This window comes from Oncorhynchus masou, chromosome 12, assembly GCF_036934945.1.
Source record: "Oncorhynchus masou masou isolate Uvic2021 chromosome 12, UVic_Omas_1.1, whole genome shotgun sequence".
Taxonomy (NCBI): domain Eukaryota; kingdom Metazoa; phylum Chordata; class Actinopteri; order Salmoniformes; family Salmonidae; genus Oncorhynchus; species Oncorhynchus masou.
The window spans coordinates 70,228,488-70,246,272 of record NC_088223.1 but is presented as its reverse complement, the minus strand read 5'-3'; the positions used below and the strand labels follow the sequence as shown (position 1 = coordinate 70,246,272).

Below are 17,785 nucleotides of genomic sequence, written 5' to 3'. Positions count from 1 at the left end.
TATGTAAAGGCGGCAGGGTAGCCTAGAGATTAGAGTGTTGGACTAGTAACCGAAAGGTTGCAAGTTCAAATCCCCGAGCTGACAAGGTACAAATCTGTCGTTCTGCCCCTGAACAGGCAGTTAACCCACTGTTCCTAGGCCGTCATTGAAAATAAGAATGTGTTCTTATTAACTGTCTAGTAAAATAAAGGTTAAAAAAAACACACAAAAACCTGACATTTACTCCTGAGGTACTGACCTGTTCCACCCTCTACAACCACTGTGAATATTATTTGAAACTGTTGGTCATCTATGAACATTTGAACATCTTGAAGAACAATCTGGCCTTAATGGCCATGTACTCTTATAATCTCCACCCAGCACAGCCAGAGGAGGACTGGTCAACCCTCAGAGCCTGGTTCCTCTCTAGGTTCCTGCCTTTCTAGGGAGTTGTTCCTAGCCACCATGCATCTGCATTGCTTGCTGTTTGGGGTTTTAGGCTGGATTTCTGTATAGCACTTTGTGACATGTGTCTTTATAAATACATTTGATTGAAAATATGATTGATTTCTGTATGCATCTTTAGGTTTGATACAATATAGAGTTTTGTCTTTAGCTAGCCTGAAAAACTTTTCTGGGGCCAACCTTAAAGTGTTTAATGAGAGACATGGGGTTAGTGGGTGCACTGCAGTCGCAGCAGCACCCTGTAACATGAGGCCGGGGAGCATTAGGGCCAGACACCTAATCCTGACCACTGATTGACTGACTGGAGCATGGAAGAAAGGGAGCGAGAAGAGAAAACAAATAACTGAGACATATACTGAACAAAAATATACATGCAACAATTTCAAAGAACAGTCTATTGAAATCAATTCAGTAGGCCCTAATCTATAGATTTCACATTCCTTTAAAAAGAAAAGTTAGGGGCGTGGATGAGAAAATTAGTCAGTATATGGTGTGACCAGTCATGTAATGTGACATCTCCTTCGCATAGAGTTGATCAGGCTGTTGATTGTGGCCTGTGGAATGTTGTCCCAGTCCTCTTCAATGGCTGTGGGAAGTTGCTGGATATTGGCGGGAACTGGAACATGCTGTCATACACGTCGATCCAGAGCATCTGAAACATGTTCAATGGGTGACATGTCTGGTGAATATGCAGGCCATTGCAGAACTGGGACATTTTTAGCTTCCAGGAATTGTGTACAGATCCTTGTGACTTGGGGTCATACATTATCATGCTGAAACATGAGGGGATGGTGGCGGATGAGCGGCACGACAATGGGCCTCAGGATCCCGTCACAGGAACCAAATGGTGTATATGGGCAGTACCAACCATCCTCTCATATAGCCTACTTTTCTGAGGCCAACCTTAAAGTGTTTAATGAGAGACATGGAGTTAGTGGGTGCATTCAAATTGCATAGATAAAATGCAATTGTTTTCATTGTTATAGCTTATGCCTTCCCATACCATAAACCCACCACCACCCCATGGGGCGCGCTGTTCACAACGTTGACATCAGCAAACCACTAGCCCACACAACGCCATACACGTGGTCTGTGGTTGTGAGGCCGGTTGGACAAATTCTCTAAAATGACGTTGAGGCAGCTTATGGTAGAACAAATTAACATTAAATTCTCTGGCAACAGCTCTGGTGGACATTCCTGCAGTCAGCATGCCAATTGCACGCTCCTTCAAAACTTGAGACATCTGTGGCATTGTCGTGTGACAAAACTGCACATTTTAGAATGGCCTTTATCTTCCCCAGCACAACGTGCACCTGTAGTGATCATGCTGTTTAATAAGCTACTTGACATTGCCAAGATAATCCATCCACCTGACAGGCAAAGGAGAGATGCTCACTAACAGGGATGTAAACAAATTTGTGCACAAAATCTGAGAGAAATAAGCTTTTTGTGCGTATGGAACATTTCTGGGATGTTTTATTTAAGCTCATGAAACATGGGACCAACACTTTACATGTTGCATTTCTATTTTAATTCAGCGTAGATATAAGGAAGAGACACAGGGAGAGACAAAAAGAAAGGGGGTTGCAGTTGTGTGTGTGAGAGAGAGAAGGAACAACAAAGACAGAATGAAAGAAAAAGGATAGAGAGACAGACAGAGAGGTCGTCAGTGAGTGGGGACACATGGGGGCCAGAGTGGGTCTGCGGTGGACTGGTGATGAAAAGCACAGGAAAGGCAAGCACACCGTTGACTGGCTGTAAGAGGAGCCTGTGTAAATAGATCCCGGGCCGGGGGAGTGCAGTGGTGACGCGGGGTGTGTGTAGTGCGTGTGCCTGTGTGCGTGTCTGTAGCGTATGAGTGGAGGGAGGGACGGCCCTGACAGAGCTCTGAGCTTCCTCTGAGTGACAGAAGCCAGCCTCCCTCCCACCCGCCTTGAAACTCGATCTCTGGGCAAGCCTGCGCCTCGCGCCCGTCGACCACCCACAGAGGGAAACGCAGCACAACGAAGCAAAGGGGAAGGAGGGGGTGAGGATGTGACCACACACACGCACGCACACACACGCAGGCACGCACGCACGCACGACCCAGACAAAGGAACACACTTCCAAAAGCAGACATACAAAGAAACAGACACTGCCAGACACATATAAAGACATACAAATGCAAAACAAACAAACAATTCATTAAAAAGATAAATGATAGCCTTGGTAACTTGAAATGGCATATTTAAAAAAGACAAGCACAGACTCTAAGACACACTCCCAAGGGGTTTCGAGTAGTGCCTTCTTTTTCACACCCACAAATATGGATAAACGTCTTGGTTGCTATGTATGTGAAGTGTTAAGAATTCAAGGTAAACAAACAAACACCAAGGCACACAAAATCATGTCTCTCCTAGAACGACAAAACAAACAAATCTCACCTCAAATGATGGTCAAATTTGATCACAAATCTTGAGGAAAGTAATTGTGTGTGCGTGTATGGGTACAAACTGCGTGTGCATACGCGCACAATTAATCAAATTCACATCGAAATCATAATAATGACATGTGCGATATTCATCACACAAACAGTTCGGTTCCTCCTCCCCACTGTTAGTTTTACTATAAGTTTGCAGGCTGTTCTGTTAGGTCAAATGAAGCCACCAGATTGTTCCAAACAAAAACTATGCTGCTTTCCACTTTGCTTCTTATTAATATAAATCATTGTATTTCAATGATTCCAACAGTTCACCCAAGTGTTTTGATCTATACCGCAATTAGATTTTTTGCCCAAATTGTGCAGTCCTTATATGCCCATGCAGCATGTGTGCTTGAGTATATTATGAGCTCCTTCATCTAATACTGAACAGCATCCTGCTGAATTAGTGGATATCCAGGGTCTTACCTGTTGGAATGGGGGGGGGGGAGTAGTAGTGACAGATCTGATGTCATAGGAAGACGGATGGCCAGGCTCCCTCTGCATGCTGGGATAGGGGGCCGGGGAGAGTGGCTTAATTCCAGAGGGAGAGGCCTATTCCCAGTTGCTGTCTGTCTAATGGCCTTGTGCTCTGCAATCATTCCCCCCCCCCCCGCACTGGGGGGCTAGCCGGGGCCTAGCGGGACCATATCCAATTTCCCCCTACTCTAATCGCCTGATCTACTCAGGCCCCCTCCTCTTCATTTGGACTCAAAGCTCCCCAGTCGCCCCCCTCTATCTAGTGTGGTGATGGGCTGCTTTAATTTAAAGTGGGTGCCACGTTGTTATTGTCTGTCAGTGGGTGGATTTTTCATTTACGCAAGGGCATGGAGAGGTTACCACAAGGTTCTCATGTAATACCAACCTTCCTTGCATACGAGTGGGGGGGAAATGCCATGTGTCTGGCTTTGGAACACAATAATAACTAACGATCTGTTTTATGTAGAGGGAAAGCAATTAAACCAAGATATGTTGAATGGGAGTTAAATGATCTCATTTGAGATGCCAGTAATGCCACATATGTACATGTAGCTGCTAGCATAAAGAGGCCCCACACCTTAGTTTGTAATGTAAGCACTCGGAGACCACCCTCATGTGGAACAATGATTGCTACCATTGTTGATTTACTGCCATCAGAGTACATGATACAACGGGCAAAACCACCAAGGGAAACTGGAGCCAAAATAGATGCTTTCATAGGAACCAAAATGGAGAGAACCTTCATTTAGCCTCATCCAGTAGTAGGATGGCATGATGACTAGGCTGGCGTCCAGGGTCTTGTACTGAATGCTATCAGAGAGCGAGGATGCAGTGAGGGATGCCCCATGCCCATCTGTCTCCCCACGGTCCTCCAAACCCAACAAGCAATCCTCTTTCTGTCCCAGAGAGCCTGTGGAAAGCAGCTAGCTAATCACAGATCCCCAGAGGTGATGAGATGGCATGTGCTCAACTCCTGTCAGTTCCACTCTTCCATCAACCCCAGCATTAGCTGACCAGATGGACCAAATCCTTGAGGCAGATATGCAATGTACCAGTGCATTAAACAAGTGAGCTTAAAAAAAAGAGGGAGAGACTTCAAATGAGTTTGGGCATTTGATGGCAAACGCATCAGCAGTCCACAAGTTCCTGTGTTTTATTGTAGGCACACTGGGACATGCGCTTGGTGCATTTGGCACAAAATGGCCGCTCCTGATAGAAGATGAAGGGAGTGCTGTGGGAAACACCATAGACTCACCTGCGACTGACTCCCCCAGTTGCATGTGCTCCACACCTTTGGGGGCAAAGGGCTCTAAGCCCATCACTGCTAAGAGCTGCTTCCCATCATCGGACTATGCAAAATAAGGTACAACTCGCCTGCACAGAATCAATAACCGAGATTAGATCATCTTGCATAATCTTTCAATGCATCGTGGCATATTGTGAAATTAATTTAGGTATATAGTTACATTAAGTGGCTTTCAAACAGTACACTGTATTCTGTGAGCACAGTGCTCAGAGTAATTGTAATAATTAATGATGAATTAAAAGTGAATGGGGCTTAATGAGGGTAAGCAGATTCTTTGCGTGGGAAAGTTCCATAGGGATTAGTTATATTGTTGGGACCATTTCCATTCCTTTTGGGGTCTTTGAGAGAAGCTGGAATTCAGATTTACAGCCGGGTGTAGAAGGGGTGGAGGAGGCCCCTCTTTTCACAGAGTCTCCCAGAGACAGGGGCTCATGGAGAGAGAAAGGGTCAGAGAAATGGGTAATTCGCTGGTGTGATGGTGTGCGTCACTGACGCCGTGGCTCTCTGATGAACCCCTCACACATTAACAAACGACCCTCACTCACATTTACGCCCGGGCAACGGATAATGTTCCCTCAATGAATACATCTCTGTAATACTCAGTTAGTGTTCGCTCACCCACTCATTTAGCATGCATCTAAAACACAAATAATTTAGGGGGAGTTGGTTGACCTTTGTAGGGGGAGTGGGTTGATTTAGGCAGACTGCTGCCCTACAGAGCACAGTACATGATACAGGCAGACTGCTGCCCTACAGAGCACAGTACATGATACAGGCAGACTGCTGCCCTACAGAGTACAGTACATGATGCAGGCAGACGGCTGCCCTACAGAGTACAGTCCATGATGCAGGCAGACTGCTGCCCTACAGAGTACAGTATATGATGCAGGCAAACTGCTGCCCTACAGAGTACAGTACATGCCCTACAGATACAGTGCATGATGCAGGCAGACTGCTGCCCTACAGAGTACAGTGCATGATGCAGGCATACTGCTGCCCTACAGAGTACAGTACATGATGCAGGCATACTGCTGCCCTACAGAGTACAGTACATGATGCAGGCAGACTGCTGCCCTACAGAGTACAGTACATGATGCAGGCAGACTGCTGCCCTACAGAGGACAGTACATGATGCAGGCAGACTGCTGCCCTACAGAGTACAGTACATGATGCAGGCAGACTGCTGCCCTACAGAGTACAGTACATGATGCAGGCAGACTGCTGCCCTACAGAGTACAGTACATGATGCAGGCAGACTGCTGCCCTACAGAGTACAGTACATGATGCAGGCAGACTGCTGCCCTACAGAGTACAGTACATGATGCAGGCTGCTGCCCTAGACTGCTGCCCTACAGAGTACAGTACATGATGCAGGCAGACTGCTGCCCTACAGAGTACAGTACATGATGCAGGCAGACTGCTGCCCTACAGAGTACAGTACATGATGCAGGCAGACTGCTGCCCTACAGAGTACAGTACATGATGCAGGCAGACTGCTGCCCTACAGAGTACAGTACATGATGCAGGCAGACTGCTGCCCTACAGAGTACAGTACATGATGCAGGCATACTGCTGCCCTACAGAGTACAGTACATGATGCAGGCAGACTGCTGCCCTACAGAGTACAGTACGTCCGGCTAAAAATCATTAAGGAGAAGTCCCCTTGGCGTACATCATCACCACCCCTGCCGAGCTGTGTGGTAGACTGGGAGAGCCAGTCAGTCAGACCTCCCCCTCCCGTCCTCCTTCCATCCTCCCACCAAATTCCTCAGTCAGGCTGGATTACCAGGCCCGCCTCTGAACTCAATAGGCAGGTTTGAGGGCAAAAAAGGGGAGGCGTCGGTGGCTGAAGCTCTCGCTCTTCTGTCGTTGGTTGGTTCACGGGCTGTCTGGCTGGTAAATATCCCTGCGTCGTGTTAAACAGGAGGGCTATAATTAACTGTGGGAGACGCCAGTCAGTCAGGGTTGGGCGCCATGCCAACGGATCAGCCCTAATTACTATATTCACTTTGTCAGGGAAGCTCACTTTGCTGCTCCCTCTGATAGGCCCTGGCAGCCTCAGAAATCCCCCGGCACTGCACAGCACATTCTCAGGGAGGCAGACGGGGCCGACTGGCAGGCAGGAGGGCCGGGAAGGCTAGCAGTTGCTGGGTGATGGAAGGCTGGGTGGGTGTAGGGCTGAGCGACTGCAGCAGAAGACACCACCCAATGGCCCCGCTAAGCTCAGGGCCCAAACAAACACAGGGGCCACCAGACTGAGCAAAAATAATCCTGTACACAGTAATGCTGCTCCCAGACGCCCTGACTGATTTTCACATTGATTGGATCTTGTACATATGTTCTTTTTACAGGTAGCACAAGACTGTGCCTTAAACCTGATCTGAGGCTCCATGTTTAGTCAACTCTGATTTCAGATTAAGATAAACACCAGTTTAAAAACAGACATTTCTGCCTCCTGCAGTGTCTCCATGAACAGCTTCAGTGCTATTTTGTGATGTCCAACATGCTCAATTTATTGATGTTGTTGAGAAGAGAAGACACATTTTTCACACGGTTTATAAACACCCTTTTAATATGCATGGGGTTTGGCTAAAATGAAATGCTCAGAATTGAGTTGCTATCAAAAGGCTGGTGGAGGTATTTACATTATTTGTATATATATATATATAATTTATATATTTTTAGACGTGGCCTGCTATCAATGCTTCATTACTGAACTGGAAATATGTCAACTCCACAGGCGGGGGATGAATATGGCTTTATTTAAATAGTTTGACTGTGGAAGCAGCTCAGACAACCATTTCAGGGCAGTTTATCACACTAAAGCCTCTTTCACACTGCCGGCCCAAACTGTCCACATACGGGCAAATCCCACTCCAAAGCCTGTTTCAACACAGCCACAGCCAGAGAGGGATAACGATCACTAGCATACGTGGGAGCCTTCATGGGGCACCACGGAGAGAAGCTGATAGTAGAGATATAATTACGTACAGTATGCACAAGCAGAGTCATCGACAGCCCTCTTGCCAAATGCAGGGCATTCATTCTGATGAGCTTTATATCCGAGTACTATGGGCACCGGACAAGTGGTCTGACTGAGAGACTGAAAATAAAACTTAATTTGAGGTAAAGACATACTGAGTGACATTCATTAGAATATGGACTATACAACTCCAATGCAATACAATTTAGATTCAAACATGCGCCCATGTTCGGTTAGACTACTTCAGGATTCAAAACAAACAGAGACGACAATGATTAAATTAATCCCTCTTCTGACACAAGTCAGACAACTCAGCTCAGTCCTCACACTCTCTGGAGGTCACTTCTTACCATGGAAAACAGTAGGTCAACCTGACGAGCACAGTAGGTCTTCTCATGATTCTGGTGATGTCACACAGTTAGACTCCTACTCAGATAATAAAAAAGGCTGTCTTATGTCATAAGGTAAATCTCAAACTCAAATATCATCTGACAAAGTGGGAAATTGCAGAGACAGAATCCCTGAATTCTGTCAGAATCAGATGAACCTCTTCCACGCAGACATGTCTGGAATGATTTAACCTACTGAATGTCCTTGTATCTTATTCACAAAGTGTGTCCCGGAATTCAGTCCTTTTCTCTCGGATGGCAACAAAACCATATTGAACAAGAGAAGAAACAGGCTGTATAATTGAATTATTGGAAAACAAATGCAACTTCCAGCAGAAAGGAAGGATGTCTCTCTTTAAGGGGAAGCGTAAGGTGGACATATCAGGCCTCTATCAGACAGAGGTAAATTGCAACACCGTACAGCTGTGAGGTCAAGCAGTGATAACACAGCTAGAAATCCCCTTGTTCATTAAACTACCTGTTCCATCTTATCATTCCACTTGACATAATAAAGGACCGGGACCGCTCATGCATTACAAAGAACAGTAGTATATAAAGTGGTGTAGAAATCACCCTCTTTTCAATTTAATACCAGACAACTCCTTGAGAAGTTATCGGGTGGAATCTGTAACTAAAAACGAAAGTAATCAATACCCTCTTTTACTGTCTTCAGACATAAATAAGTTTGAGAGAGATGTCACATGCAACACTAGCATGGTCTGCACTCTGAGCCAAAATGGAGGTGAACCGAACAACCCAAAAATATCCTCACCAGGAGTCCAGAGGAAGACACTCAGCACTTTGAAAGGGTGTCCATCACTCCCCTTCTCAGAGAGACGAGACGAAACACTTTGAAAGGGTGTCCATAACTCCCCTTCTCAGAGAGACGAGACGAAACACTTTGAAAGGGTGTCCATAACTCCCCTTCTCAGAGAGACGAGACGAAACACTTTGAAAGGGTGTCCATAACTCCCCTTCTCAGAGAGACGAGATGAAACACTTTGAAAGGGTGTCCATGTCCCCTTCTCAGAGAGACGAGATGAAACACTTTGAAAGGGTGTCCAACTCCCCTTCTCAGAGAGACGAGACGAAACACTATGAAAGGGTGTCCATAACTCCCCTTCTCAGAGAGACGAGATGAAACACTTTGAAAGGGTGTCCATAACTCCCCTTCTCAGAGAGACGAGACGAAACACTTTGAAAGGGTGTCCATAACTCCCCTTCTCAGAGAGACGAGATGAAACACTTTGAAAGGGTTGAAACACTACATTGAAACACTACATTGAGTTAGCAACTCTGAGCCCCTCTGAACAGAGCAGTAATTAAGGTAGCTTTCCAGCTCCAAGCGACAGAGGGATGAAATTTCCACCCCTCTGCCGGAACCCCTTGATGTTTTGTACCTTGGGTTCTGGGCCCATTCTGGCAACTAGAGCAGTTATTTTTTCCCTTTTCCTTTTTTCCCTCTCTTACAGAGTTCACAGAATCCCCGAGAACACAACCTCCCAGCCAAAACCCCAGCACGATTAATTTAGTAACGGGTTATTAAGCTCAAACATAAATTGCAGCCCTGGACGGTTTATATGGAAAAGAAGCCTGATTTATTAGAGACCCAGAGACAAAACAGGTTTTTATTTTCCATTTATTCATCAACACTCGTTGGGAGTGGTAACTCGGAAGGAATTTTCAGACAAAAAAGGAGAGGGGAAAAGGGAAGAAGTGGGGAGGGGGTGGGGCAGCAACAATGGCTGCCGTGATCAAATTGCTGGGGAGAGGAGCACAATGGCCATGACATTCTTATCCAAGCTCTTCCCTGGACAACACTATATTTGTTTGGCGGAGCACTGCATCAGCTGAACATATATATCAATAGTGTTTGCTATCGCACTGTATCCTTGTATCTGTTCTTGACTTTCAGTAGATATTTCATCAAGGCTGGCTAACGGCCTCCTCTGAGCAATCGGAAACACTCCTGGGTTCGTCTAAAGTCCGAAAATAAAGTTCTCAAGCCATATCTGAGGCTGGGAAGACTGACAGAACTGACAACGTCACTCTTAATGAAAGAGACATTTTCATTATGTCATCAGTCATTTCAACTCACATCAGTGTGATCTCCTCATGGAGGCCCAGGTCTACATAATGATCCTTTGAGGTTCAGTGGATTATTATTATTTATCTATTTTTTACAGAATTTCTGACAAACTGAAACTAAGGAGTTCACGGTTACATAAACTTGACCATTATGCTGAAAGTGACTAAGCCTCTTTGTCCCCTCTCTTCCTTAGTAGACTGAGCGGTTTATGACTTTGGGGACGTACTCCTCTGACTAAGAAAGGGGCCTCTGGGGTAGTGAGCCAACGATTGTGCCAAACATTGACAGTGTACCCTCAATATGTCTGCTGTATAAGGACTGCCTCTAGTCACCAGAGAAACCACCTGCCAATGGGCCCACAACTCAGCTGTATACCATCTTATACCATGGATCACAACCTGTCCATTCCAGAGACGTCATACAAACAGACAAAATCAAACACACAACACACCAATAGGTTATTATATCTCATAATGGTGTGCAGACCTCTGCATAGAAGGGATATGAATGAGTGGAATGAAAGCTGGATCTCAGTCCTGTTGAGGTGATGTTCTCCTGTTCTAAAAGCCACCCGATTCCTGACCCCTGTGTCTACTGTGCATTAGGTCTGCCTCTGTGTGCCAGAGCACCATGGGTCATCAGGGCCCTGAATGAAGCATGGCACGGCTGCTGCTGACACAGCACATAGCACTGCTGTGCTGCGTTGCTCTGTGTGTGTGTGTGTGTGTGTGTGGGGGGGGGGGGGGGCAGACAGAGAAGGGCAGCACTGCCCTGAGCAATGACAATGACCTGGCCGGCAGCTTACTTACAGTGGAGGGGCTTACTGTAAATCACCAAACAGACTAATGGGCCCTGAGGATGAGCTGACTCAGGTGGGCCCAGACCTAAAACACCAAGCCGTCGTCTAAGACTGTGTGTGGGTGCAATAGTACATTCAGTACATATTATCTGATGAGTAGTTTTTGTTATCCATTTTACATTCAATATTGTTTGAACGGATGAATATCTGTTTCAGCTACAGTAAGTAAATTAAGCTACTCGTCTGTCCTCCCACCTGCAGTCTGTTTGTTCTTCTCGCTCTTTCGTTCTCTTTATATTTCACATTGCTCTCTCCTGCGCTCTCTTTTGTTTGAGGAGAGGAGAGCCATGGCGACGGAGGAACCTCACAAAAGGGTCACATGACGTGGAGCCGAGGCGGGCGGGTGGACACAATGGCCGCACCACTTCGCACAGCTGGAGTGTCACGCATTCCTGGTGTTTACAAGATTTAGGTGGAAAACAAATCCACCCCCCTGAGGAACTCTGCGGTGCAAAATGGACTCATTTTCTGTCTGAATAGAGGGTTTATGTCATCAGCATCGATGCATTTTAGGATCATGAGAAAATGGCAACCTGTGAAAACGATGGTGGTGGTGCTAGGAGGGTAGAATAACTGACAAGGCAGAGGAGGATAGGCTAGGTAGTGGTCACTCTTCAATGGGAACAGTTGACGGAGCTAAGGGCAGGAGGGACAAGAGTCATGAGTAATTTAAAATAATATTTCAAAAATCTAACATCTGTTCTACAATCTTCAATTCTGGGTCTCTAATTCGGTTGCCATTTTGAGAATCACAGTGTTGTCATCAAAGACCAGAATCAAAAGAGCCACTTTCTTATGCCGAAATATATTGACGTAACGATAATTGAAGCCTCTGTTGGACTTGTTCCTTCATTACCAAGGCATTGCCAGCATACCTAAGCCTTGGCAGCTTAAATCAGATCCACAGCAGAGTTTTCTTTAAATAAAGAACCGCTCACCCCTTAAAACTCTTCACGCGCGTCGCTAGTTTTTACCAACTCAAGACATGACTTCACAGAAAAGCAGCAGGGCCGATCAAAACTGTCCAGAACAAGGAATAAAGGAATATTCCTTAAAAGGTGGTCATAGTAATAGAGTTCAGTTTGAGGGGGTGGCTGTGGACTGGTGGTTTCGGACTACTGACTACTAAGGTCATCCTTTGATTCCCAGAGGGTTTCAGACTGTACTGACAAACCTGGTTTGAGTTGGAGCTTACAAGAGGGAGGAGCATTGAGTAGTCTATGTAATGACATGTAATGAATGGTGTTTTAAAAAACTATGCTAGCATGGGCTAATGTAAGGATGGGCTAACTGGATCGCATGGGAAGTGGAATCCAAATGAGGAGCTCAGCCATTTGAGAGGAAGAGACACTGTCCAAAAGGTAGATAAAAACACACAAAACGCCAGTGGAAGCAGCTGAAAGAAGGGTGGGGGGCGGAGGGCCAGTGAACAATAAGAGGACATTGTCTCCTCCACTTGACTGGGCACCATTTCCCTGACCTCACCCCTGACCCCGCCCCCAACAAAGGGGACGGGTGATGTGTCCCTGTCGGATGACAATAGAGGCATTGATGACGAGGGTCTACACACACGTCTGTTCGGCCATGATGCTGCATGTCCGTTAGACCAACACAGACGCACATCCTGTCTGTCGTGCCTCTACTACTGTGGTGTGTGTGTGTGTGTGTGTATGTGTGTGTGTGTATGTGTGTGTAAGTAGGGACAGGCAGAAGCAGAGCAGACACTCACCTCTGGTGTGTTTTTCTTGAACTCGCGGCTCTGGTCGATGAGCTTTTTCCTGGACTGCTCGCTCTCATCTTGTCTGTTGGCCAGGGCTGTGGCTGTGGCATTCAGTTCTCTCTGTGAGACCAAGAGGGGAGGAGGAGAAAACACTAAATGATTACACAGGGCTCTGTGGGGGGTGACCGTCATTTACATCAGCAGACAAACAAGAAAACCCCTCTTCTTTTAACTCTCTTTTCCCCCCTGTAGTCTGGCACCACTAGCCCTTCACTGGGAGAGGGGGAGCGTGAGAGAGAAGAGAAAGACAGAATCAGCCTCATCTTCTCTCCTCTCCCTCCAGACAGACAGACAGACAGACCTAGATATGACACTAGCACAGGCACCATGACTACTTACATGCTGGCATCACACACACCCCACTGTACAGTACACACACTGTACAGTGTACACACACATAAAATGTACACATACACACACACTCCCTTCTTCCCCCCTTTCTTTCAGCACATCTTCCATCTTTAACTACAGACAGAAGTATAGAAAAAGAAGTACAACTACTTGGATCCAGGCAGCATTTCCACTAAAAAATGTATTCAAGAGAGATAGGAAAATAGCTTTTCTCACAGGCAGAAATTCACCAGCAGCCTTTATGGTCTCCAGGAATGTAAATGTCATAGGGCAGATCCCAGATCATCAATATTGGGAGAGGTACCCAGAGGAGATATAAACACTGACTCTAGATCAGCATGGACAAGTCAGGCTAGGAGGAGACTGTACTGTAGGCTAATAGTACTATTCAGAGGCCTCTGCAGCCAAGCTACTAGCCTAAGCTTTAGAATATCCACACAGAGGATGAAGCCCCCTACACAATGGTATGTCTGACTCTGAACCTGTCATAATGTAATCCACAAGTATCTATAGTTATTCTGATGATATAACTCCCCATTGGACTGGGACGTGTGAAGTGACTTACTGACAAGCAGTGTCAAGATGGGCCTTCGCCGACGCTGTGTATGTGTTTGCGTGTGTCGTCTCTGCTCTGAGAGAGAGAGCAAGAGAGAAAAGAGAAAAAGGGAGAGGCAGAGAGAGGGGGGGGCAGAGAAAGAGGCAGAGAGAGAGAGGGAGGCAGAGAGAGAGGGGGGGGGGGGGCAGAGAGAGAGAGGGAGGCAGAGAGAGAGAGAGAGAGGGGCTGTTGAGGCTGACATCTGGCAGCCAGATGCAGGGAACAAATCACCTTAATTAGGCTGGAACTGAGCAAGCCAGATTGCAGCCTCCACTTTAATCCACACAGCCACCACCACCACAACTACCCACTCGCCACCACCCCACTACCAACCACCACCACTACTACCAACCACCACCACTACTACCACTACTACTAACCACCACCAACAACCACCACCACTACTACCACTACTACTACTAACCACCACCACTACTACTAACCACCACCACCACTACTACCCACCACCACTACTAACCACCACCACTACTACTAACCACCACCACCACCAACCACCACCACCCAAACACTACCAACCACCCCACTACTATCAACCACCAGCCTCCACTTTAATCCACACAACCACCACCACCACCACAACTACCCACCACCCCACTACTACCAACCACCACTACTACCAACCACCACCACCACCACCACTACTACTACCACTACTACTAACCACCACCACTACTATTAACCACCACCACTACTATTAACCACCACCACTACCACCAACCACCACCACTACCACCAACCACCACCACCAACCACCCCACTACTACCAACCACCACCACTACCCACCACCCCACTACTACCAACCACCACCACCCACCACTACCCACCACCACCCACCACTACCACTACTACCAACCACCACCACTGCTACCCACCACTACCACCACCACTACCCACCACTACCCAAAACCCACCACCACCAGTACTACCCACCACCACAACTACTACCAACCACCACCACTACCAACCACCACCACCACTACTACCAACCACCACCACTACCAACCACCACCACCACTACTAACCACCACTACTACCAACCACCGCCACCACTACTACCAACCACCGCCACTACTACTACCAACCACCGCCACTACTACCAACCACCACCACTACTACCCACCACCACCACTACCCACCACTACTACCCACCACCACTACCAACCACCACCACTACCAACCACCACCACCACTACTAACCACCACTACTACCAACCACCACCACCACCAACCACCACCGCCACTACTACCAACCACCGCCACTACTAACAACCACCACCACTACTAACAACCACCGCCACTACTAACAACCACCGCCACTACTACCAACCACCGCCACTACTACCAACCACCGCCACTACTACCCACCACTACCAACCACCACCATCACTACCCACTACCCACCACCACCACTACTACCAACCACCACAACAACCCACCACCACCACCCACCAACACAACTACCACTATCCAACACCACCACTAATACCAACCACCACCACCACCACTACTACTACCTACCACCACTACTACCTACCACCACTACTACCAACGACCACCACCACCACCACCAGCACTGCCAACCACCACCACCACTACCAACCACCACCACCACTACCAACCACCACCACCACCACCACCACCACCAACCACCACCACCACCACTACTACTACTCACCACCAACCAACCACCAGCACTACCAACCACCACCACCACCAACCAACCACCACCACCAACCACCACCACCAACCAACCACCACCACCACCACCACCACTACTACCAACCACCACCACTACGACCAACCACCACCACTACGACCAACCACCACCACTACTACCAACCACCACCACCACCACTACTACCAACCAACACCACCACCACTACTACCAACAACCACCACCACCACTACTACCAACTACCACCACCACTACCAACCACCACCACCACCACTACTACCAACCACCACCACCACCACTACTACCAACCACCACCACCACCACCACTACTACCAACCACCACATCTGGAGGGGCCAGCTAGAGCACACAGTACAACTCTCTCAGTCTCGCTCTCCCAATTTTATCTGCTTCCAGATCCTCTTCAAGTCTGCTATAAGAGCTGTTTCACTGAGGAGGACAATCTAGGAAATAGAGCCTTTTGGGAACGTCAGCAGATGGGTCACCCTAGACGCACCTCCTACTTTGGCCCCAAACCTAAAATAATTTGGGTACAATAAAAAATGTTGGTGTCTTTTTAAGGCCATGTGTGTGCATCATATTTCAAGACGTCAACCTTCGCCCACAATCCCTGTGGTGCCACCTCTGCCGCGGTGGGCATGCTAATTGCAGCTCTGTGGAGTGGGCGCTAGGGGGAACTGTTCCCAGGTCATAGTAGAGGGGTTGGTGGGCCTGGCACTGCCACTCTACCCTGCTGGCAACACTGACCCAGAGTCTGGGAGAGGCCCGCTGCACATTACCTCCACCCTGCTGTCTCTGGCCCGAGGGGCCCATATGACAGAAAAGCTGTAGAAACCAGGGTTTGCCACAGGGACACTGAGCAGAGTGGAAGACAAGCTAATAGAAAGGTTATAGAGTTAGCTAGCCCTGGGAGCTAACGCATTAGCACTGGCTAGCTGTACTGTAGCTCTCAGCAACTGTATTCCCACACTCACTCTCCTGCTGTATCTAGACGAGAGCGTAATGGATAAGTGAGCAAGGGAAGAAGGAGGGAGGTTTGGAGAAGTGGAAAGGAGGAACGCCACATTCCCCCAAAAGCTACACTCTTGAGACTGATTAGCAGATGCTGCTGTTAAGCCCATTATGCAAACGATTTGGCTAATCAACTCAAATTGATTAGCACTAGGCTTCCTAACCCATGTCCTAATGTGCCGGTGCTGAGCCCGTCCGCGGGAAAGGGGGAATGGGGTGGGGTTGGGCCCATGGAGCTGGGGGGGTAATTATGTTTTTATCAACAGGACGAGTCAGCCCAACCCCAGCCCCCTGTCTTCATCCACCCACGTAGCTCACCAGTGGTGATTAGAACATGAAAATACTGGTGGAACAAACTCAATTAAAAAAGCTCATATGAAACCACTAAACACACAAACGCTATAATTCTGATCAGTTGACTTCAAATTCAGCATGAGTCTACAATTTTGCTACATTGTTCGAGTATTGGGATGCAGGCAAAACACCATTCTGAGTGCGTCTGCCTGCCTGTTACCAAGATTGTGCAGTTAAGATTAAAGCAAGTCCCTCTCTTCATCTATTGCCTAGTTACTGTTATACCCACGGAACTGGACCACATCAAACGTTAAAGCTGCGATATGTCACTTTTTGGGCCACCTGACCAAATACTTTGCTAGGAGTCAACATGATTCTATAGAACTTTTCAGCTAGCTAGAAGACGCGGTAAACAATGAAGTAAACACATATCAGTCCAATCAAAGTTACCGGAAAAAAGACTTATCTGTGTCCAATGACCTTGAGCCTTGTTGGACAGGCACTGTCAATGTCACTCTATGGCAGCACGCAGGGGGAAGAAGCTGCCTGGCCCTCAGTGGTCTCTCCCAGAAAAGTGAATGTGTCCAGGCTACATGAGGCCTTGGTGTATAGAAACTGGCATTTTAGTTCAGAATCTGTGTAAGAATAACGTAGGCTATATGATTCATTTAGTGTATGGCATAGCTGTAGGAGCTATGGCATAGACTAGTGAGAATGATAGGGTAACACACAGACCACTACTTATACTACTTCAAAATTAACCGTCACAAATGCTGACTATTCCATCATAGGGTGGCGTGACCAACTTCACCAACACAAGGAGGACAGATGTGGCCAAACCCCTCTCACACGTCCTACCCCTACCCCCCTCAGTGTGTCCCACCCTACCCTATCTCCAAGCTCCATAGCGTCGGCCCTCTCAGCCTTTCTGCCTACATCGGGCCCTGCCGCCTCTCACAGCAGCCATGCTTAAATAAAGGACCAAATTGTGCTCTATAATGGCTTTATAATTTTTGTAATGGAAGAATTT

The 17,785-nt window shown here is 47.4% G+C and overlaps 1 protein-coding gene across 5 annotated transcripts in view; it reads right to left on the bottom strand.

Moving 5' to 3' along the window:
• The window catches only part of LOC135550744 (homeobox protein cut-like 1), a 212,314-nt gene that overhangs the window by 146,118 nt on the left and 48,411 nt on the right, over positions 1 to 17,785 (bottom strand). For all 5 annotated transcript variants that reach the window (XM_064981831.1, XM_064981827.1, XM_064981826.1 and 2 more), the window contains exon 2: positions 12,738 to 12,848. In XM_064981831.1, coding sequence (XP_064837903.1) covers positions 12,738 to 12,848 — 111 coding nt within the window. The remainder of the gene's footprint in view (positions 1 to 12,737; positions 12,849 to 17,785) is intronic.